This window comes from Crotalus tigris, unplaced genomic scaffold (genome assembly GCF_016545835.1).
Source record: "Crotalus tigris isolate CLP2741 ecotype Arizona unplaced genomic scaffold, ASM1654583v1 scf7180000024167.7108832, whole genome shotgun sequence".
NCBI classification, from domain to species: domain Eukaryota; kingdom Metazoa; phylum Chordata; class Lepidosauria; order Squamata; family Viperidae; genus Crotalus; species Crotalus tigris.
The window spans coordinates 4,863,640-4,888,287 of NW_024100417.1; the positions used below are offsets into that span (position 1 = coordinate 4,863,640).

General features: G+C 37.5%; 1 protein-coding gene across 10 annotated transcripts in view; it reads left to right on the forward strand.

Annotated features, from left to right (window-relative positions):
* The first annotated feature begins 1,348 nt into the window (after nucleotides 1-1,348).
* Nucleotides 1,349-24,648, forward strand: part of ST3GAL3 (ST3 beta-galactoside alpha-2,3-sialyltransferase 3) — a 203,826-nt gene continuing 180,526 nt past the window's right edge. For 3 of the 10 annotated variants that reach the window (XR_005554260.1, XM_039323075.1, XM_039323077.1), the window contains exons 1-2: nucleotides 1,350-1,674; nucleotides 6,499-6,642. Coding sequence is in view for 9 of the 10 variants with exons in the window: in XM_039323075.1 (XP_039179009.1) it covers nucleotides 6,522-6,642 (121 nt within the window). In the remaining variant the exon portion in view is untranslated. Of the gene's footprint in view, nucleotides 1,675-6,498; nucleotides 6,643-24,648 lie in introns of all 10 variants that reach the window. The other 7 variants (XM_039323074.1, XM_039323081.1, XM_039323073.1 and 4 more) reach the window with 5 other exon arrangements.

Genomic DNA, 24,648 nt, shown 5'->3' on the forward strand with positions numbered 1-24,648 from the left:
TTACTTTAAACCATTGCTCTAACATGACTTTGTGTATTCCGTCATAGATAATACAGTACGTACATTTTCTGCTCTGTTTTTGAAGTCTCTTAAAGGATGAACTACGTCAGAGGGAAAAAAAGGTTCAGCATATCTAATGTGCGAGGCATATTAAAGAAAGGAAAAATGCATATGCTTACTATTAAATAGTAAATCTGTCAGACCCTGACAATGTCTTTTCAAAGATGTGACCATCGGATTATTCAATCTGGTAAGCCAAGAAGGTGGCGGATGTTAAAAACTACAGTTAAGGTGCTGATATTTCTTTAAATTGATTTATGAGTGTGGTATATATGGCATCAGTGATCCAGAGAGCTGCTCTTTCCAGACCCATTTGTCACCAGTGGTTGCTCTAATCCTGAAATACATTATCTGCAAGCAAGCCATTGCACTCCTGATTCTCTTTGTCAGAAACGCCATTCTCTCATCCATTCAATCATTCCACTGGGAGGGCTGCATTATCCCTCGGCCCAGCCACTATTATAGGAATGTACTAGCCCAGACCCACACTTATTCTTCCAGTCCTTGGCTTGGTTTTCTATACTGGAAAGGTATTCTAGCTCCTCCTGCTAGAATGACTTGCTTAAGAGTGCTTCTGTACTGTTTTGCAGGTCTGCAATGGAGTTTTCGGGGGGGGGGGCTCCTATCCCTGAGGGAAACCTTGTCTGATGGCAGTATTTGCACAACATCCTTCTTATATATGAGCAATCAAATCTTCTGGATGGATCCTCAGAGTGTACTGGCTGAGTTTGCAGAGAATACTAAACTAAAAATTACAGTTTAAGTAGCAAAATCCAGATGGAATGGTTAACTGCTTAAACCATGGTTGTTAAACATGGATAAGCCCATTGTTTTAATAAAGTTACTATTGATATTACTTGAAATGTAACACCATACACTGAAGATGTTACCTAATTGGGTAATCAAACATCTGAAAGAAAACGAAGCTCAAGAGTTCCAAAGACCCCAAAGTTACTTTTCGCAAAGCTTAATTTGATCTTGAAAATGGAGACATGCCAACGGCGCCTCGCTATATGCCACAAATCTACATTAGATACCGCATTGGAACGATATGTTTGCCTTTAGAGGGTAGCAGCGGTAGCAATTTCCGTTACTGCAGATGGGATGAGATCTGAGATTCCTATCCCTACTTATTGCCCTCCTGGCCGTTCCAAACTCTGCCGGGAACAGCCGCCCTCCTACACTATATCGCAATTGGCTGAAAAAGCCGTTTAGTGCCCCGTCCAAGATTGAAGTGAGCGGCGCGGGGGGGGGAGAGAAAATGTGGCCGAACTGATTGGACGTCTTGTACCCCCCTCCGCTTCTTGTCTCTATTGATTGGACAGCTGCGCGCCTTCTTGGTACGCTAGAGTGGGTGAGAGCCCTTCTTGTGTCTGATTGGGCAGCGTGAATCCCACCGCTCTCCCGCAATCGTGGGGCTTACCGTGAAGAGTGCCCCTCGCCTTCCCCCATTGGTCGTTAGAAGATCCGCCTTGCTGTGTGATTGGCGATCGACCCCTGCCCTAGAGGCCGGTGAGGGCCAGTGCCGCCGCTGCTGGGCCCGGCATGGCGGGTTGCAAGGCGTACAGAACTCGAGCCCGCAGGAAAGGTGGCCGGAATCGGCCCGCTACCTTGGTAAGCAATTGAGCGCGGAGGGGGGATGTGATCTCAAAATCGGTAAAGAAGGAAGAAGTGAGCGAGTGCTCCGTTTCTGCGTCCTTCTGCCTTTCCCCCTCCTTTTTGTCCTGGTCAGATGCCCGTCCAGCTGAGATTTTTCACTTTGCGCTTCCTGGCCTATTTCGCCTTCCTAAAACTTGCTCGCCTGCCAGGGCCTGAAGGTCCGTGCCTTCCTTCCGAATATAACCCGTTCCGCCTCCCCCGCCCCGGCTAATTCAGATATTCTGTCGTTCACCTCGTTGCCATTTGGCGAGATGGGTGCCCTTGTCATCATACCGTAGTTGCGTGGCGCTTCGTTTCGCCTTTCCATCCAGGATTTGGTCTCGGTTCACCAGGCTGGTAGTTCCTGCTCGCTCCATCAGCCATTCTTATTTATTTGTGGTAGAATTTGTTTATTTTTTAACACGCAGAGGTCCTGGAATTAATTGCTGGGTGGAATTGATTGAAATTGATAGTTCGGAAGGAATAAAAGGGGAGTGAAAGAAGTGGGTAAGGCCAGTCCATTAAGTAGGAGGGATGGTGGTTTTCCTGAGACTACTTTTTATGTTTAAAAAAGATGGTTGTTTCTTCTGAAATAGCCAGAGGTAATTTCACTTTGATAGGGGTCATCAACTCACTATCTTCCAGGTATTTGGCTCTAGCTGCCTGCATCACTCAGTATGGTGCATGCTTGCTGGAACTGTTGGATTACAACATGTGAGGATTACAACAAGTTATTTGCCTGTACTCTAGGCTAATATAGGGTATGTTGAAGTGAAGGGGCAGCAAGGATGAACGAAAAGGATTGTCAGAACACTTATTTAATTTGTTGATGCTTAAGGTTTCCTCCATTTGTGTTTCCACTGCTTGGGTAAACTATTTGCCTCTAAAGCTGAGTAGCCACAGAAATTCTCCAGATGCATTTATTGAATGATCCCCAAGTGAAAGAATGCCAATTCAAATTGTAAACCAAGCTGTTTCGTTTAAAGAGCGAGGAGTAGGACCCAAAGTAAAAGTAACTTGGGAATATGTACCACACACATATGATTACCTATGTCAGTGGTTCTCAACCTGTGGGTCGGGACCCCATTTGGGGTCCAACGACCATTTCACGGGGGTTGCCAAATAACACAGTCCGCCATTTTTTTCCCCTTTTCCTTAGCTGTGCTACTCCCTTTTATTCTATTGGCTTTTGAAAGCCAATAGAATAGACTCTCTTGAATAGAGTCTAATTCTATTGGCTTTCAAAAGCCAATAGGAATTGTCCAGGCTGTCTCTGCCCTGCTGAGCCCGCCAAAAGTCCCATTCTGCAAACGGTGCTGCACCAGATGAGTAGTTCTCGAGTTACGACCAGTTGAGTAGTCCTCGACTTGCAACCGGTTGGGGATCATGGCATTAAAAAGGTATCACTGACCTATGTGATACTAAGAATGTTGCTGGTTCTTCAAACATTTATATTCATTATTTCTACTCAGTGACATTTGTTCAAGTGAAGATAATCTGACAGGAAACCCTCTGCCAATAGAGTTTAGAATGGTTTTGGTCAGTGAGTATTTAGAAGGATCTGATCCTTTTCTTCTTCTAATAGTGAGTTTCCTTATGAGTTTCATAATCTTGTTCTAATTTTGTAAAGGTCTCACATGCATCTTTGTTAGCACAATATAGAATGTACCTGGACACATACACTAGAGTATGATGTCAGAAAAAGCTTTAGAATAATGTTTTCACATACTCATTTTTACAACTGAGGCGAGGATTTTTTAGAAAGCAGTTCAGACATTCAACCTCCATCTATGTTTTGAAATTTTGCAGTTCAGCCAAAAGCAATTTGGCTGAAAATTTGAGCTGAGCTGTGGGGGCCTGGGCAGGAATGGGAGAGATCTGAGGGTCTCTGGCAGAAGGGGGTAGGACCAGGGCAAGTGCCAAGGCATGGTCCACTGGAAGAGCCTGCCAAAACCCCTCTCCCGGAGCCCATCAAGCCGGATATGTGAAGTAGGTGAGGGCCATTTGCTAGCCACTTCCAGGCCATGGTGCATTTCTTCATTCCTCACAAAGGGTGACACCTCCCCAGCATGCATGCAGGGGGCGGGGCCGACACGGCAGGAGCTGGTTCCTTGCTGTTTCCAGATGGCCTTGTGGAGTTAAGACTAAATGCGTTTCAGCATAGATGGCCACTACAAAATTGTACATTGGCTCCCAGCCGGCCTGGGCCAGGGCCAAAGCAGCGGGGGCCATTCCCTCACTGTTTCCAGGATGGCTTCACGGGCCACATGAAACCACGTCGCAGGCCGCATTCAGCCCCCGGGCATTGTGTTTGACATGTCTGCCCTAATTGCTTCTGCTGGCCTGGGATTATTGTGGAATTCAAAACAGCTTGGCCAGTACTCTGTTAAAATGTTTTAATAAAATAGTGAAACTAAATTGGACACAATGAAGAATAGATCATACCCACCCTGGTGATTTTAATATGGACTTTTACAAGATATAATCTCAGACAGTGTTTCGCTGCAGGGGATAGTGAACTGGAAACAGGATTGAGTGCTTCCACTTCTTGCTGTCCTTTCATTGATTTGTGTGCATTTAGCCATGAATTCTTCTTTTAGGATTTTTGTGGTTTGCTGACTTTAAGATAGTTTTCTAGAATGGTGTTGGATCAAAACAGGAAATAGTTATCTAAATACCGCTTTATAAATCTTTAGTAAGTCCACACCTGGAATACTTATGACCACAATTAAGCTAAGTGAGAAATTTGTTTCTTGAGTTTTGTCCCATTTTACGACTTTTCTTGCCACATTTGTTCAGTGAATCACTGCAGTTGTTAAATTAGTAACACAGTTGTTGAGTGAATCTGACTTCCCTATTGACTTTGCTTGTCAGAAGGTTGCAAAAGGTCACATGATGCCAGGACACTGCAACTGTCATAAATAAGAACCACTTGCAAAGCATCTGAATGTAAATCAGGTGACTGTGGGACGATGTAATGGTCATAAGTGTGAAAAATGGTCATAAGTCACTTTTTTCAATGCCGTTGTAACTTTCAATGGTCACTAAATGAACTGTTGTAAGTTGAAGACTACCTGTACTGCATCCAGTTTTGGTCACCACATTATAAAAAAGTTGTTGAGAGTGCAAAAAGTACAAAGAGCAGCTAAGATAATTAAAGGCCTAGAGACAAAAACATATGAAGAATGGTTGCAGGAATTGGATATAGCCAGTCTAGAGAAAAGAAGGACTAGGGATGACATGATAGCAGTATTCCAGTATTTGAGGGATTGCCACAAAGAGGAGGGGGTCAGCTTATTTTCCAAAGCACCAGAAGGCAAGACGAGAAACAATAGATGGACACTAACCAAAGAGAGAAGCAACCTGGAATTAAAGAGAAACTTCCTAACAGTGAGAACAATTAATTAGTAGAACCACTTGCCTTCAGAAGTTGTGGGTGCTTCATCACTGGAGGTTTTTAAGAAAAGACTGGACAACCACCTATCTAAATGATGTAGGGCAGGGGTGTCAAATTTGCCACGTCACATGACATGTTGCGACATATTGCGACTTTTTCCCCCTTGCCGGAGCTGGGGTGGGCACAGCTTTTATGTGACGCATCCGGCCCATGGGCCAGCCCTGGTGTAGGGTCTCCTGCTTGAGCAGGGGGTTGGACTAGAAGACTTCCAAGGTCCTTCCAGCTCTATCCTGATTGTTGAATCAAACTGCTCTTGCTAAAGGGAGGATAGAGAAAGGCAGGATGTGGCTAAGCTTGTGGCTTAGTTCTGTCTCTTGATCTAGGTTTGTATGTTGCTGGTCCAAAATAATGCAAATAAACAATTCCATCAAAATATTCATCCTTGTGATTCTTACAAAATTTAACCAGTGACTCATGCATTAAGTTAGTAGTCCATTCTAGAATAGCAGATTTGCATCTTCCATATCAGCAAGCAAGTATCCTTGCTATATCATGACACAAGCAATATAATACTAATTATCCAGGATCTAATGAGAATCACTTTGCAACCATCGTACAAGTCAATATAGCTTCACATTAGTTTATAGTACTTATCCTATTGTTACTATTCCAGAAAATGTGGATCACCTTAATACATACTACGGTATATTTACAGTAGAGGAAAAATGGGTTGTTATAACATAAAGTTATAACATCACATATGTTATATGTTATAAATTATGCTTAAGTAATTATTTATATAATTTATATAAATGTATATGATTAAGAGGTATTGGTTATACTGTATTTTCCAGTGTCATTTCTGTGAAATATTTTTTGGCATGACAATACTTTGGGTATTGTTTTAAATAACCAAATAATATGTTCTTGAGAAACAGTTCAATAGTGAACAAGTTCTTCAGATTAATCATTCTAATGACAACTAGCAGCCGCATTTCTGAATCATGTTTGGAAAAGCAGCAAATTACTCAGAAATGTATCCTGTTCTTTTCACAAAATTTACTTCCACTCAGGTATCATGAATAAGAATATCTGGATATTATATTTGTGGGGAATGGAGCATGCTTAGATAACTTATACATCCTTGGTTTTTTACTTAATTTCTTTGCTAGAATTACTGTATATCCCAACTTTTATCCAGGAACTCAAGTTGACCTACATAAGATTCTTTCCTCCAGTTGTTCCCCATAACAACATCCATGCAAAGGTGGCTGGGTTAAATGAAAGTAGCTTGTTCAAAGTCAGCAGGTGAGACCAGAACCTTGGTCTCTCCAGTCCTAGTCAAACATCTTAACCTTATGCCTTATAAACCAACTTGAGAATACACCTTTTCTTTTACCCAGATTTTATAGAAGAGCTATTCCATATGAAGATGGGACTGCTGGTGTTTATGCGTAACGTGCTACTTGCTCTCTGCCTCTTTCTGGTCTTGGGGTTTCTGTATTACTCAGCTTGGAAACTACATCTGCTCCAATGGGAGGATTCAAGTAAGTATAATGGTTGTGTAAGCCATCCAAGAATCTGTTGATTTATAACTAAATAATTTCCATATTTTTTAAAGTTTTATTTTTTTTAGAATAATCTAAGGAAAACTCAAACAAGTGTTGTGGTGTTTCATGAGCTGTAATATTAAATTTGCCTTTTCTCAGTATTTTTGTTATAAGACTAATTATTTGAACATTTAAATAAATTGTACATTTCCTACTCTTGATACATAAAGACATTTTCATGGTTATGGCTATAATTCACGCTATTAAAAATTGTGCATAGGTATTTGCGAGTTCTGTATATCCTCTGCGTTTGTTTCAGGTGGACTTTTATTCTATGTGTAGAGGTATTGTTGTCATTTCCCTCTTTTCTTTAGCTTATGTCTTAAAACTGTGCAGCACTTTGTAATCAAAGGCTATGGAAACACACATGCAACACTTGTCTGCAAATTTTTAAATGTATCTTTTTCCTAGGATAGTGCTGCAGAGGGCCATCTGATTACCCTGTAATCAGCAATACGGTGGCTGCTTTAAAGAGGAGTTACTACACACATGCTCCAAAGTAGTATTCTTTTTGCCCTCAAAACTGAACCATTACACAAACTTACTACATATCTATATAACTTGTCAGATTGTTTTGAATTGGTTGTATAGATGAATTATTTGATATTTATGACTACATTACATACATGTATAATATAATTCAGCAGCTGCTTAGATAAAATGAATGCATCAATGTTTAGAAACAGTTAGAGATCAGTATCCCAGCACATGCTGAGGCTACTCCATCAGGGGAGGTTAGACTAGTTTTGCCACAAATGAAGAATTTGTTTTTGCTTTTCCAGTATTTCATTAAGTTTGGAGATAGTATTTTATTATTAAATAATTCATTAAATCCTGGATACGGCTGATGACAGGGAATACAGTTTATTTAGAATTAATCCGAGAACAATCTCTTTCAGCATTAGCTTTACTTCTTTTTTGCTTTATTTGAATTATCACCTTTCTATATTTTCTGGGTTTAATACAATTTTATTTCATGATGATAAATAAGCTAGCATATTCCATGTCTCTATTAGTCACATAAACATTCCTGATATATGAATATCATATAAATAGTTTTCACAAGTTGGATATTGTTGAAATGATGTTAGTTTTTATTTTTAGCACAATTTCGTAGCGGTAATGATTTGTCTAATGGGGGAAATAATAAATTGAGATGGTTTACTGACTTTCATCTACTATCCCTTTTGTGGCAGCATCAGAGCCTTTTCTCAGGAGTCAATGTTAAAATAGTTAGTTTTTTTTAAGGGGTGCAGATTCTGAGCATTCTGCTCAGTTATAAAACTGTCTATATCATCCCACTTCAATTATTACGATAATTTCATTATTGTGATAAGAGGTGTCTAAATAACTGCGTGACAAATTATTTCAGGGGACTTACAAATAACAAGGATATATATATGTATGAAAATAGAAGTACAGTAGAATAGCAATAGCAATGGCATTTAAACTTACATACCACTTCAAACAGTTGTGTAATAACTATCCCTGATGAAGATATAGTGCAAAGGTCTTGGTTCTAATTTATACTAGTAAGGATAGAGACCTTAAGAAGAGTAAAAGCTAATTTACTACATCATGTATTCTAGGGTCATGAACTTTTACATACAGAGCTCCATCTAGGAGTTGCTTCTACAAGTGATTCAGAAGGGAATGTAGGCAGCTAGTATAAAGACCAGAAGCAACTCCTGACACCTTCTTTCTGCCTCATTCTGTGTTACTCTTCTCCTTTGTCATTCAACTTTCAGGAAAGTTAGACAGCAGAAATTAAAACTTGATATTTTTTTTCCGCACCTACCATTTCTTTTTTCAGGCAACAAACATATCTGAACATGTACTGTATAATACAGATGCTTCTTATCGTTGGGGAACAAGTCAAATTGAAGGGAAAAAGTGTGCCCTCTTTTTTCTAATTATTGTTCGGTTAACATCCTCTTTGCAACTTTTTCAATAAGCAACTAATGAAGAATAAACAACAGAGACAGCCTAGATATTAAATGGAAAAGGCTTAATTGGTTATGATGAAAATCTAACAGATCAAAAATAGGTATACTTGTGTATCTAATTTTTTAAATATGTCTCCTAAAGATTATTGCAATTGGATGTAATAGCATAATTGAAAAGAGAACATTTTCTTCTAAAGAAATTAGAAAAAAATATTTGAATACTTATTAACCTATAAGAATGGCATATTTGGAACTACGTCATTAGTATGTTTATGATTTGATTTGATAACAGGTCTCCATGGCCTAAGACAGTAGACTTTCTCAATCCCTCATCTGAGAGCCTATAAATAAAAAACTGGGGACTGGATTTGGGACTCTTCGTACACAATCTGTGAGTTTTATCAGTAGCAATAGAGTATATGTGCAATCAAATTGTAATATCTGCTCTCTCTTAGCATCTGTTATAGAAGTTCTTGCAGAGTTCTTCACACCTTCTTGTTGGCAAATAGAGATCCTAAACACCGCAGCTCTGAAATCTATAAATTCCTAAGTCAAGGATCCTCAAATTTTGTGGTGTCACAATTTCCTAAAATAAGAAATGAATTTGTGTGACCCTCCTCTCCCATAACAAAAACTCTTGGAACATGCTCTCTGACAAAACTTCTGTTCAAGACAGCTGTTGGCTGTTCCTGGTGAAGCAGGGGTGTATTTCGGCAGTGATCGGTGTGTCTGGGCAAGCCAGGCTTTCCAATTAGAACTGGATTACTATCAGAATTTGCTCTCAGGACTGGGCCTTTCTTCACTGACCTTGTGCTATGGTAACAGCTCCTTTTGTGTCACAAAAGCTGTCAAGCAAGCCCAGTACACTTGGCCCAGCCCAGTACCAGCAGAGTGGAAGCGCATGTAACCAGCCACACCTTTTTGAAGAGGTACAATCCACAGTTTGAGAATCCCTTCTTGAGTGATTGTGGAAATTGTTCAGTAGCTGTGTTTTGTACTCTGTGTCAGTTTTCTGCTGAAATATGACACCATATCCTTAGTCATTCCTTCTTGTTCCTTTCAGTGGCTCCCCCCTCAATGTTTGTATAGCAAGGCCATTTGAGATAGGAAAAAACTGGATATCGTTCTTATCATTTTTTCCTGTGTCTTTTCATTTCCATGGAAACAGAAAATAGATGCATAAGAAAATGGTCTGACTTGCTTTGCTGCTGCTGGTTGTTCCTGATTTTGTTTCCATATCTCTGGCAGCAAGTCTTGTGGAGAAACAACCCGAATTTAAATTCTTGAAAAAACGATGGAACACTTTAGTCATGATAAGATAGACTTTTAAATTTATCTGGTTTTATTCTGACTTGTTAATTGAGAAACAAACCAGGGATGCTGGTTTGGAAAGAATGCTAAACAAACCAAGGATGGAAGATTCATGATTTGTTTAGTTTTTCTGCCAAGTGGACGTGATTTAATAATATGCTACACTCATGTTTGCTTATTCTGGACAATTCAGCTTTCTAAAACATTCAGGCGTATTGTACAACTAATTATGCTCATTCCCTTAAAGTCTTTGGGGAATTTTTAAAAGATCTGGGTACGTCTTCTTCCTTCTTTAGCTGCTGACAAGAAAATATTTTATTACTGGAATTTGGCTATTTAACCCCAAATAAGCAATTTTTGCAATCTGTATCATAAATGTTGGAAAACTAAAAAATATGAAAGTAATTTTAAAGAAGTTTAAAATATTAATCTGTACTTCTGAAAATATCAGAAATATACAGTTGATTGGAATTATTGTAAAAAGTATAGTTCTTTGATTATTTTGGTTGTTTCCTGTCAAAATATATGATGGGCTCAGGGGACTAGCAGTTTGCAACAAAGCCAAGGCCCTATTAGAATGCTTTTTATACTGTAGTAAATATGACACACTAGTGTTGCAGATAGAATGCTGGGACTAAAGCATCAAAAGTAGATTAAAAAAAATTTAACAACTGTGATTCAAGATTTGCAGCTCCAGAATTTTTTAAATAATTCTAAAATGCCCAAAATTCAGAAGAGCTTCACATTTTCATATTATTTATGCTTGTATTGTTTTGAACTTCAGTTTGTATCGCCAATATCTTGTGAAATCATACAGTGGTGACTGCCTACTGAGAATGGTGATTGCTAAAGGTAAATATTGCTACTATAAATTATTGATTTTGAAATTTTTCCAGAGCTGGAAAGATAAGTATCTTATCTTTATCAGGTTAATAGATAGCCCTGCACTTCCATTCTAGACTTATGACAAAAAGATAATAAAGATAAAATTAAGAATATCAACATATAAAAGTTTTATTAAAAGACAAGATAATAATGAAACATTTTGTGAAAGGTTTTTTCTCATCAGGAAATCCCACTTCACAATGTAAGGAGATAACGTGCTAAGCCTTTCAAGACAAAACATTAGGAATATTTATTTATTTCAATGTATCATTCAGCTTAATTTAGCGGAAGAAATTGAAAAATAGTAAAACACAAAGAAATGATTAGTGATTTGAGACTTAAAAATAAGCAGATATTTTATTAAATAATGATCAGTTTTATGCTGACAGTGCATAACAATTAATTGATTCAATTGGGCAATCATTGAAAAGACAACAAAATGAAATACCTAGGGACTTTACTAGTCCAGCATAAGATATATGTTATATGTCACACTTTTCTTTATTTTAATTCATTACAAGCAACCGTTTTTAAAAAATATGTTATGGGGAATATTTCCAAAATGAACTATTTCCAAAGAGGTTATCACTCTGATGTGATGATGCATGGGATCTAAAGAAGGTATAAACTATTACATGCCACATCTACTGTAATGGATAGTTTGCTTTTTAAAAATTATTCTGCCCTGCCCTTTGAATTGCGGTATTTACCTGGAAATGGGTTTTTGAAAACTACGTTGATTTGAAGCTTTTCCCATCCCTTTGAATTAGCAGGTTTGAAATATGTGATAACAGTCATAATTGTCTGCTATGATCTCATAATATCAATTGTATCTAGACAATAACATTCTCAGCTTGTATGCTCTAGCACACGGGTGTCAAACTCGCCGTGTCACGTGATGTGTTGCAACATATCGTGACTTTTTTTGCATTGCTGGAGCTGGGGTGTGGACGGCCTCCTACGATGCAACAGGCCCGCGGGCCGGCAGTGTGACAGTCCTGCTCTAGCAGTAGAACTGATTACCTCACTAAAATTGAAAATATGCAGGACACTGATTTTTCGCTCCAGAAATAACCAAAAATTTGTAGCATAAACCAATTGGAACAAGAGATGTATAAATGGAATTTATTTCATGCAACATAATTCTCCTTTGCATCATTTTTACTGGAGTTGCTTTCATTCTCCCAAAGTCACTATTCACATTTAATACATCTTCTGGAATGTTATGATAGGATAGGATATACAAAGGGCTAAATTCTAAGGAAAGTGAATTGGAAGAAATTCAGGTTCTCTCTGACTCTTTTATATGATCATAATTCCCTTTTGCCTACTCAGGAAATTATTTGGATCTTAGCCATCATTATATTTCTAAAATACTGCATGGAAAAAATGCAGTATTTTTAAAGAAACTTGTAAATACTGAATTCCAAGACTAGCATTTTAAAATAATTTCTTATGTGTCTTGGCAGAAACATTTTGCCTCTTTCATGTTCATGTTTTTAAATATAACTTCATATTAATAACACCATTTTGGAAATTACAGTATTCTCAGCTAACTAAACATTGTTTTTACTAGCTTTATTTGAATTGCACTTCAGCTCCTGTGAGAATGAATATTGTTGAACTAATTTTGCCTAGACTAATTAATTAGTCTAAAGGATCCCTAATTGCAATGCCATATGCTTTCAAAAACAGCACTATCATATCCAAACGTCTATATGAGTTAGCAAGCCTGAAACAGTCTGTTACCAAAATAGATAGAAAGTATCCCACTCTTTCAAAAGAGAGTAGCCAGTGACACTGCAGACGGGATTCAACCCTTTATTCCATGGTAAATAGAGCTTGCATTTGAGGTTGTATTCTTTTGTAATGACTTTTCTCAATAAATCTACTTACTGAATTGGATTTGATGAGATGGATACTCTCCACCCACCTGCCATAGCTTGGGGAGAGTGTTTGACTGGAGGAGTCCCCTCTTCTCTCCAGAGAAAACTCAGATTTCTCTTATGTCTAATTTCCATTGTAGGTTTTAAAAGGAGGCTGTTCCAGAACAGAAGTACTATGATTACAAAAAAAAAAAAATACAGCCTGTCCTGAGCTCCCTCAATTCATAAAATTGGACTACCATAAACAGTGAGAGCACCACTTTGGATGGGTCAAAATTGTTTGGAGAAAGTAGCTCTGAAGGTTCCTTTCCAGTAGTGAAAACTTTATTTAGCTAAATCTGGGTCCTCTGAAATTTAACAATGTTGAATATACTTTAAAGCATTTTAAGTTAGCCAGAATGGTTAGTAGTTTTATTAATTTCTGCAGTTATGTACAGATTGTGAGCTTTATCTGTGTGCTTGCAGAATGTTGTGGCATAACCACCCAGAGACAGTAACAAGTGATCTTTAAAATCAGTGTTGTAATGCAAACTACATAATTTGTTAACCACTTGAGGGCAGTAGGCTTCTTTCTTTGGGAACCTAGAGAAAATCTTTTTTTTTCCTCTAAATAATTTGGGGGGAAGGAGGAAAGTGTCAGCCTTTCTATTTTTGGAAATGTTATTTCAAAGAATAGTAATTAAAATGTTTTTATTAGGGGAAATTTTCAAAGAAGAATGTAGAAAACAGCACATTAAATGGTCAGTTCAAGATTGGAAATTAAGCAATTTTCTTATTTGTTGGAAATGTGTTTGAGAATGTCACATAAGGATCTCAACTGTTTTCTTTATATTTGAATTTACAAGAACCAAAGGTTAATTTAGGTTTTGGTCTGAAACTGCCTTATGCCCTTCATAAAGTTTTTGGATGATTTATTTACATTTGTTGTAAATAAAATACTTAGATACCATACTGTTCTGTAGATGTGGAGGAAATCTCTTTTGAGCAAATTACATTTTGCAATCATTTGCAATATGTTCCTGGAAATGTAAAAGAAAATAGGAGCTGAAGTACAAATAATATATTTTATGCAGAGATTGCCAAGATGGGCCTCACTCCTGCAACCTGGGGGATATTTATCTAAGGGAAACAAAATTAAAACAGGAGCATAAGCTCAAGTAGGCTTCCCCCCCCATCTGGGCTGTTTTATTTTTTTTTTTCTTTTAATCAATGTTGTCTAACTACTTTACAGACTAAGCATTTGGTTCCAGTTTTCTCCTCATGAGTCATCCCTAAATACAGTTAAGGTTTTGTCTCATACAGGCTTAATTAAATATTTGTCATATGGACTCAGTCAATATTAAATAATTATTGGCATGATTTTGAAGTGCTCTTCAAGTGAATAATCAATTCTTACACTCAGTAAAGACTTTATTTAATATTCTTTAGGTACAAATATCTGGTCAACAATGAGATTGAAAGACTAATATATTCCAGAGGGTTATTTATTTTAAACCTAAACCTTGATTTCAGGGCATATCAACAAAGCCAAAAAGGTAACCACCCACAACACTAAATTATATACAGTGTCTCTAACCAAAGTTTTAAAAAACAACATGGTATCTATAATACAGTATTTTGAGGATTGGTTGGTCTTTTCTCCTGTAATAAAATTTTGAGTATTTTCTTACTCTAAAAATGAACCTAAATATTATTTTTTAAATGTGCAACAAGATTAACATTTTGATCAGTAGAGTAATTGAGTATTGTCAATTATTTGATGAAGCCACATTTCTATTGGTGTTTGAAGAATTGGTCTGCTGTCTATTTGGCACAATATTTCTGAATACCCTTTAAGATTTGTTTTTTAACTCTAACAGTTAAAGAATTCATATTTATTTTCTAATAAATATGGTAATTTGGAAACATTTCACCTTTATTTCACAGTTCAATTAATCATTTTTTTTAGACTGATCAATATATGCAGGTCCTAGATTTTTGTTTCCAAACTTTATTGTACGCTCAAACATTTCAGAAAAAATAAAATGGGCTCATAAAAATATTTATTGAAGGATGCATACAGAGAAGTATGATGAGAAAAGTATTCAGTATTTTTGAATGGATTATTCTAGACCAGTGGTTCTCAACCTGTGGGTTGGGACCCCATTTGGGGTCGAACGACCATTTTCACGGGGGTCACCAAACAACGCAGTCCGCCATTTTTTTCCCCTTTTCCTTAGCTGTGCTACTCTCTTTTATTCTATTGGCTTTTGAAAGCCAATAGAATAGACTCTCTTGAATAGAGTCTAATTCTATTGGCTTTCAAAAGCCAATAGGAATTGTCCAGGGTGTCTCTGCCCTGCTGAGCCCGCCAAAAGTCCCATTCTGCAAACGGTGCTACACCAGTTGAGTAGTCCTCGACTTACGACCGGTTGAGTAGTCCTCAACTTACAACCGATTGGGGGTCGTGGCATTAAAAAGGTTGAGAACCACTGTTCTAGACAAAGTATGGACCTCTTATTATTCATATACTTTATTCCATATATACTTATATGGAAGACATGAAATATCTAAAATATCTTGTTAGCCTAGCAATTTGAGATGAGCAAAAGTATCCCACAGGAGGAAAGACATTTGACAGAAACAAATACTTAAGAAGTAAGGATTCTTTAAAATTATGATAGGCAACTGTTTCTCTCTAAGGCATGGCTAGGCAATTAATTTTCCCAAGGGGCCACCTGAGAAACAGGGACAGGGAGAGCCCACCTGAGAGACAGGGACAGCCCACAGTCCAGATGTAGCCTGCAGGCTATAAAATTCGCAGATGTTCTCCAATGGCTACAGGAGACATGGGCAGTGATGTCACTGCAAAGGGTAGGAGTAACCTTGTCCAGTACATTATGGAAGGAATGGGAGGTTTGAAATTAACCCTTACAGTGTTTCAGTCTTGGGTTGTCCCCAAGGGAGAATTGGTGTTATATGTTTATAGCCGGAACAGTTAACAAAAGGAAGAGTGGTAAGTAAAGAAACGGTTAGGGGAACAACCTGAAGGAGTTATTGAATGGAATATTGTATGAAATATGAGCAAAAAAAAAAAAAAAAAAAAAAGGAATAGCAAACATCTTATAGGACAAGATCAAGATTCAAGAGAGACCTGACCGGCTGGATCATTGGGCAAAACCCATCAAGATGAATTTCAAGAGGGAAAAATGCAAGTCCTGTATTTGATTAGGGAGAATCCAAGACATGAGTATAGAATGGGTGGCAATCCTGGATAACAGTTTACCCAGGCAGGATATGAAGGTCAGAGTGGATCACAAGCTGAACTTGAGGTATCCACTGAAGGCATCCATGAAGGGGTGGGGAGCAATTACAGATAATTTCAATCTGTCAGTAGATAGTTTGCCTAGTTTTTCTTGGTAGTGGAGGAAGTTACTATTTCCTTCTCCAGTAGATTGTATTTAATATCCAAATATTAATATTTAAAACAGTAAATATATTTCCTAAAGCTTTGGGTGACTATGCTCTGAAATTCCATGCTTAATTGTAAAACAGCATTTCTAGGCTGCTTCCAAGGCAATCTCACTGGAAGTGTCTTCTGCATGCAGATACATACTCAGGAAATATGGGGAAAATCTTAAAGTGCTCATGTCAGACTTTGGAGAAAGTTCAGAAGTTTGATCATATTGTAAAGAACCCTTTTGAAGCCTCCCTTTTAGTATCAGTTTGGGCTTTTGTTAAACTTATAACTGGAGAGAGTAATTCTAAAACCCTTAATAGCAATATTGGGCTCTCTGAATTCAAGATTAATTTGCCCACTTACATTTTGTATGAATACATATGTAACTTATGAATAAATGTTTGCTTAGCACATGCTTAGTTTAGTTAGTTTTATCAGTTGTTTCTCTCTGATTGATTTCTTTGGTTGATTTATGATTCAGTAAATACATCAATAGCACCATTCCATACTGCTTTACAGCACTCTCTGAGCGGTTAACAAAGTCAGCATATTGCCCCCAACAATCTGACTCCTCTTTTTACCTACCTTTACCTACCTTGGCAGAGTTAGCTTGCAATACTGCATTCTAACTACTGTACCACCAGGGTACAGTACAAGCCTGTCCTGTAAAATGGATTAATTCAGTAACAAGACTAAGGCTATTGTTTGAGCAACCTAGCCATTCCGTACAATGTCATAATACACAGGTAGTCCTTGACTTACAACCCGGCAGTTAGTGACTGTTTGCAGTTACAGTGGCACTGAAAAAATGATTTGTGGCCATTTTTCACACATACTGTATAGCTGTTGCAGTATCCCCATAGTCACATGGTCAAAATTCGGATGCTTGGCAACTGGCATATATTAAGGACGGTTGCGGTGTCCCAGGGTCATGTGATCACCTTTTGCAACCTTCTGACAAGCAAAGTTAGTGGGGAAGCCAGATTCTCTTAGCAACTGTGCGTTTTTAACTGCAGTGATTCACTTAATAACTGTGGCAAGAAAGGTCGTAAAATGGGGCAAAATTAAGTTAACTGTCTTGCTTAGCAACAGAAATTTTGGACTCAATTGTAAATTGAGGTCTCCCCGTAGTACAGTGCTTCTCAACGTTTGTGTGACGGCAACCCCCGTCACACAAACGTGCCGCGCATGTGCGGCGGCGCCCCCATGCGCAGCGCGCATGCGCGGCAGCGCCCCCCGAGGGGGAAAAATGGCAGATCGCCTTGTTTGGCGACCCCCGAGAAATGGTTGATCGACCCCAAATGGGGTCGCGACCCATAGGTTGAGAACCGCTGCCATAGTATGTACTTACTGATTATACAATGAATCCAAGTATTATAATAATGTGGACATACCGTTTCATTTGGGAAGAAATGGCTTTGGATAGGAAAATAGATTGTTTGGTATTTTAATTAAATGGTGTTGCTTGCTTTAAATTAAGTCAATATTTATTTTGTATTAAAACAAAATTTTAAGCCAGGGTTTTATTCTTGGTTCTTTATGATGATGGTCCACCAGGGGAAAAGTGTTTATTTTGCTGATATTATGAACCCGGACAAAGGTCTAAATGAAAGACTGGATTCAAAGTTATACCAAATGTAACATAAAACCAAGTGATCAAGATCTTTGTAGGGGCTCTTGCCTACATAAAAACAGGTCTCCCAACAAGAATCTCTTCAAATGTTTTAACCTATGTCTTCTATCAGTTTTGCAATTGGTTAAAGATGATGAAAGCCGGAGAGAAATTGGGAGACGTTTCCTATGCTTGGTTGACTTAATTCATGCCTATTGCAGTTTTCTGCTGATTAATTGTACAGAAGAAGAACCCTAGGAGAAATGGATGTTTCATTAAAAGTCAGCAAAAATTAATCTGTTTATTATATTTGCCACTAGGGGTCACTGTTGCTATAAACTATTATGAATATGAAATCTGTAAAGAAAAGTTGAAATTGTGGTAGCCCATATTATAGTTGCTAGAGCCTCCCCATTCCTAACTAAGAGGAAGTGGATTTCTACAGATCCATAAGCCAGAGGACCCCAACCTTTTGGGCACCAGGGACCGGTTCCGTGGAGAGAGGACTAGAGCAGTGTTTCCCAAACTTGACAATTTTAAGGCATGTGGACTTCAACTCCCAGAATTCCACCTGGCTGTGGAATTCTGGGAGTTGAAGTCCTCATGCCTTAAAATTGTCAAGTTTGGGAAACACTGGACTAGAGGGTGCATGATTTTGTGTGCTGCCTGCATCTCATGGATGGGGCTTTGCTTGTTTGTGCAGACTGGTTAGCATGCCATGGCCTGATATTGGTCCACCGACTGGGGGTTGGGGATCCCTGCATAAAGCAACCTTACAAGGCCATACAACAAACACCATAAGTGAGACTATGGAGACCAAAATATGTGTTTCATTTGCTTTTTTTTTTTTTTGCTGGTTAGAACAGTATCTTACCCATATCCAGTTTTATACTTTCTAACTGTATTGAGGTCCCTTTTTGTGCTGTTTTCATATTGCTGGATTCTGATATGGTGCTAGTTTCCATTGCCTCAGATATTTCCCAAAGTCTATTTTTTTATTATGGAATATTCAAGGTTTCCTTCATTTACATCTCACTGATGCTGACTACAAAGCAGTGAAACCAGAGCGATTTTTAATTAGTTTTATTATGAATGTTCTGTCCCATTCTGAAATATGGATTAGTTGTAAAACTTCAGGTAAACTTTATGATGTGTCGTTGCATCTACGTGGAGCCCAACAATATCAATGTTTAATCATATCTCTAATCGTACATGCAACATTTTTGTCATGATTTGTATTTTTGGATCTTTTCAGTCAAATACTACTTTAGAATCATTTTTGCAGTCTATGCTGAGTTCAAAGGATATAATAAACATTGAGTTCTTTTCATTCCTATCTACTGGTCAGTTATCAGAGCCAAAAAAGTCAAGGTTTGTATTTCTGTTTTAGATCTCAGTTACAGAGACAAAAAAGGGCAGTTTTTGCTCTTGTTGTTGTTTAGGATAAAATTTAGGTTTGCTTTAGACCGAAGAATTAAGCTTAAGAGTTGTGATCTTCACATGTACCAAAGCTTCATAGCCAAGATATGCAATTAGATATCTGCCAGAAAATTTAACATCTGGAGAAATCATTCATTATTTACATACTTTTTCTCTTCTGGATTATCATATAATTTACTGTTTTCATTGGCTGCATTGTGAGATTGATAGTATATAATTTTTAAAATAAAATAAATATAATAATTTATTGTATAATATTGAATGCTGCTGCCAAGAATGCTGTCTAAATTAGGAATAATTGGTTCCTGACCAGGTAAGGGGCATGGCAAGCTAAGCATTGGAAAACAGGATTAGCTGAACCAACACACTCAAAAAGAGCTTCAAGGGATGTGATTGGTGTAATTCCCCTTCCCTCTTATTCTCTTGGTTTAGTTTCTGGGTTCATGGGTAGATGTTACTAGGATCTTCAACAGAATTCTTCCATTGTCCCTTCACCCTTTGAAATAGATTGCCTGCCACATCCTACTGTGTGGTTCCTACTCACAGGCCACAAGATTGCAGATCATTGTTCTCCAAGTTTTGGAGAAAAAGTGAACAACCAGCACAGAAGGAACTGGACCAAACTTGCAAGATAATACTCCTAAAAGCTCTAAAGTTGGTTCAGCCTAGTTTCTATTTTCAAATGTCTACTAGTTGACCATAAATAAATTATGAACTAAGCTGCCATTTTCTTAAGGCTGCTGATTTACATTAATAGTGAGTGAAGATTTGCTTTTTGATGACCATTCCAATAATATTTCATCTGAGATTAAACAAATAATTTTGGCCAGTCCCTACCTAGGCCATATAATTGCTGGGGGGAAAAAACCCTTCTTAAAATGCATTCTGAGGACCGAATAATCAATCCAGTATGGCAAAAGCCCTTTAGATCTATTCCTCCATCTCTTATTTTATTCTTCTTCTGTCCTTAATATTTATGAAAATATTGTTCATTCATATTTTTGTAAAATGGTCAGAAATAATGTATTTGAAAACTATGCATTTCAATATTGTATTTCATTTTCATAACAAGTGATAAATCTCTCTAGCATTCTCATGAGAGATGCAGAGCAATGAGAGTTCCAAAATCAGATGATTATCCGATTAAATTTCAATATTTTGTAATTTACGTATTTGCTTTGTCACCTCAAAAATTTGTTAATCGTTGTTTAAACTTTGCTAGTCCTACAAATACCTGGTGTCTGGTCTGTCTGCCTAACATAATAGGTGTTTTGGGGTGGGAGGATTTTTTTTTAAATAAGAATATTTCCAGAAATGGAGAGAGCTTTATACAAGTCCATATTTTTCTCTGTTGAGCAAAACTTGATGAATACACTGCACATGTCAAGTGGCAGATATGACTAGAGCAGTAAAAACTGGTGTTAAATAACAATAGATCCGTGGTGGCGAACCTATGGCACGCGTGCCACAGGTGGCACGCAGAGCCCTCTCTGTGGGCACGTGTGACATCACCCCAGTCCTAGGCCTTGAGCTGAGTTTTAAAAAACCTTTTCACTTTAGGCCTCTGCTGCCGTGTGCAAAAAAAAAAAAAAAGATTCAATCAATCAATCAATTTTAACTTCTGGCGGGAAAAAAAAAGATCTTGCAAAGTTGGAATTGATTGATTGAACTTTTTAGTCCCACCCAACCTGCTGTTACCACCAAAGCCATGCCCACCCACTGGGCCACGCCCACCCACTGGGCCATGCCCATCCGGCACCCGATGATACATAAGTGGGTTTTGGGTTGCAGTTGGGCACTCGGTCTCTAAAAGGTTCGCCATCACTGCAATAGATGCTATCTATTGGAATTAAGTCAAGTAATAAAATGTTTTAAATTTATAGTGGGGCTACTATAATTGACCTTGAAGATGATTCAGAGGCATTCACTAGTAGAGTATAAATTCAGAGGCATTCACTACTAGAGTACAATAACTTGTGCACTTAATATTCAGGCTTGCAACTGTCATATCATTCACCTCCATTGGGCACTAGTACATTTCAGGTGCAGTTTAGGGTGTGCTATCACCCTTCCCCACCCCATATGACTTGAAGCCTGAGTGTATAAGAGATAGCCTTTCTCAGACGGATTCTGCCTGCCCAGTTGAGAGGGCCAAGAATTCCCGCTGAAGGTGCTTGAAGAGAGATGGGAGGAGGTTTGTCAGCATGTGTTTTATCTATGGAATAACTAACTCATGCCATGGAGAGGCTTATAAAACTGTAGCTGTATTTTTCATTCTTGGCAACCTGGCTGGGTTGAACTCCACACATCTTAAAGTTGCCAAGGTTGAAAAAATACTGCTGTAGTTTTTCCAGAAGGTATTTGGACATTGATATGTTCAAGTGTTGGAAATGAGTTTGTTAATAAAAAGTTACCACAAGGCATTATTATTATCAATGTGATGATGGATTTGTATTTTTAACCTCATCTACAGTCCCTTTTGCACTGAGATATAATTAAATATATTCTAGCTTTTTGATAATTATGCTAGCTTTTCAACAATTATTCTGGCTTTTCAATAATTATCAATACATCTGTGATATCCTCAAATGAGTGGCTTGTTATTGCAGTGGTGGAAAAGTGGTGGAAACAGCAACTTTAAAAAAACGTTGTTGTTTTGTTGGAATTTGCTGTTTATCTTGTGTAGAATGTCATATTATTATAACTCTTCATTGTAGTACAACACCCTATTAGTACTGTAGTACCATTCCACATGGGACTAGTCCTCCTCCTCCTTCTTCTCCAATCATATAAAATATTTTTATGTGTTTATACTGCTAGGTGTCATGCTATATTTCTGTCATTAGGTTTTCTCTTTCCCAAGTGCTAATTGGAAAGGCTTCATTGTGGTTTGATTCTAATATGGCACATGGTGCATGGAATGCTTTTCATTTTCAAAATGTGCCAGCTCTATTTGTCCAGGGCTGGAGAAGTCTGCTTCCTTGTCAACTGCTCTCATTTTAATAGCTTTCACGGTTAGACAGCTCTCTTCTTATTTATGATAGGTAACTTACAAAACTGGCTTATTTAAAATATTCAAACTTTTCCATAAAACATATTCCTTAGTGCTTGAGATCATACTCACATATGTGGAATTTTTTCTTTCACATTTCTTGGTTTCTTAGTTTTTTGTTTTTTAAATTCTTTCCAAGAACAGAATTTTGTGAAATAACTCCTGAACAGAAAAGACCAGTTGCATTGACCGGGCTTTTTTCTTCTATATTTATCCCTAAAAGGCAAGTTATACTGCTTAACCTAGTTAAATTATCTGAAGGAGAAATCTGATCTGACTTATTAAAAATGTGGGTTTTCTTCTAAGTATTTTATATTTCTCTGCAATATGTTCTCTACTAGCTGGGGTCAATGATCAGGTAAGGCAGCTGAAGGCGAAAGACATTTCTGGAGTTACTGTCCAAAATTACAGCTCTTAAGAGTCTGCCAGCCAAGACCTGTAGCTATGAAGACAGGAGTAGAAAACCAGAAGCATTGGCTGTATCTGTTCATATCTGTTCAGTGTCAGTTTCCATTGAATAACTGTCTCTTTCAGGCCTTTGCAATGAAGAGAGAGTGGGGCAGTGCCACTTAATCCAAAAGGGGTGTCTGGAAGAACTCTTAGTCACAAGATAGTTTAGCTTATCTCTCCAGCCTCTCTGTCATTCCTGCTGCTTTACCCTTGATGGTTTACGCCGCAAAAACCGAGACAAGCAAGCCTTATCTGTGTGAAGCTTATAACACTGAAATGGCGATTTTGAATATATATGCTCCAAATTTTGAGAAGGGTTTTGATTATACAGCTCCTTTCTTAGTAACCTTATGACAAGCCTTTTATTTCAGAAATAATGAGGATTGCTTGGTTTAATTGAAATCCAGTTTGATTTATAACAAAAAAAATATAGTTGAGAAAAATGTTACGGTTTGAAGGAGGTTTGGATGGAAGATTTTAATGATTTTCTCATCTTTATTTTTATATGCATTAAGTATTTGTAACACATTTGTGTAGAATGCTAATTGGTATATTAATTTGCCTCAATTATTTATGTTTAGTTTGACAAAAACTCTCTTGAAAATATTTTCCTGGAATATTTTATCTCTTTTTTAACTGTAATATTTTAATTTATTAATTCAGAAATTATTTCTGCTTTTAAAGTGACACTGCATTAACTTGATTAGGAGTGACTGCCAGGGATATCCAGAGAGATGGAAAATATTGTTTTGACTTAAAAATCTGGCCTTTTGCTTCTGTCTAGCATTGGTCGTAATAAACACTGTGCCTACTAATTTACCGAGATGTACAAATGCATCAATTAAGAGTAACAAAATAAACTTGTTTGTTTTTTAGCTGACAGTTGGGGATGTAATTTTTCAGTGAATTTATTCATTCATATGGGTATCATTTCAAGTGATTATGTAGGAAATGACTTGGGTGTGAAATCTGAGAAACAGTCTGAATTCACAAATCGAGTTAAATCATTATGTGCTTTTGTTGTTTTGACTTAATGTGTTGTGTGGATCTATATTATAAAACATGGTTTACAGCTCACCATATTATGTGACCCAGGCTATTGTGGCTTGCTCAGCAAATCTTTGATTAATAATTACTTGCTATAAACCCAATCAATGGATGTAATTCCTCTTTCTCTTCAAGAGCCGGCTCTGATACAAAAAATCAGGAAGTGTTGATAACACCTTTTCCATTTAACCAAGTATATATAGTCCTTACATAATGACCATAATTGGGACCAGCAACTCCATTATATATCATATGACCACAGTAGACTTATGACCTCACTTCCATCATGGTCATTAAGCAAATCACATATGGTCATTAACACATACATCATGTGACCGCAACTTGTGATTCTTCTTCTGGTTTCTCCATTGACTCTGTAAATATGAGTTTGCCACCTAGTGCCTGTGAAAAAATAGTATCATTGTGTAGTATGGGCTGTAGCTTATTAGTATATTTGAATGGTTTGAGCTGTGAACTATAGGTTCAAGCTTTCCCCTGCACTAGGTGGCAGGCCCATTTTCAAAACTAAGAAATAAACCCATAACTATTCATCCCTGTTTCGACTTCTTCAATTTGTATATTCATTCATTCAACAAAGGTCTCCAGCATTTCTTTTTTTTTTTTGTCAGTAGGGAGAAATGTATCATAGAAAATATCAGTATCTGTACCAATAAAAAAGATGGTAGGTTTATGAGGTGATGATTTTTCTATTTAAAATAAAATATTTTTTTTGAAAAAAATAACAACATAAATACTAAAAAAAAAAAGTGCCACCAAGAACTTTTGGAATATGGCCTTTAGCTTTCTTTAGAAATGCTGAAACAGGCCTTGGACCAGCTATATTTGCATGCCCTTGGCTTAAAGTCTGTTTAACA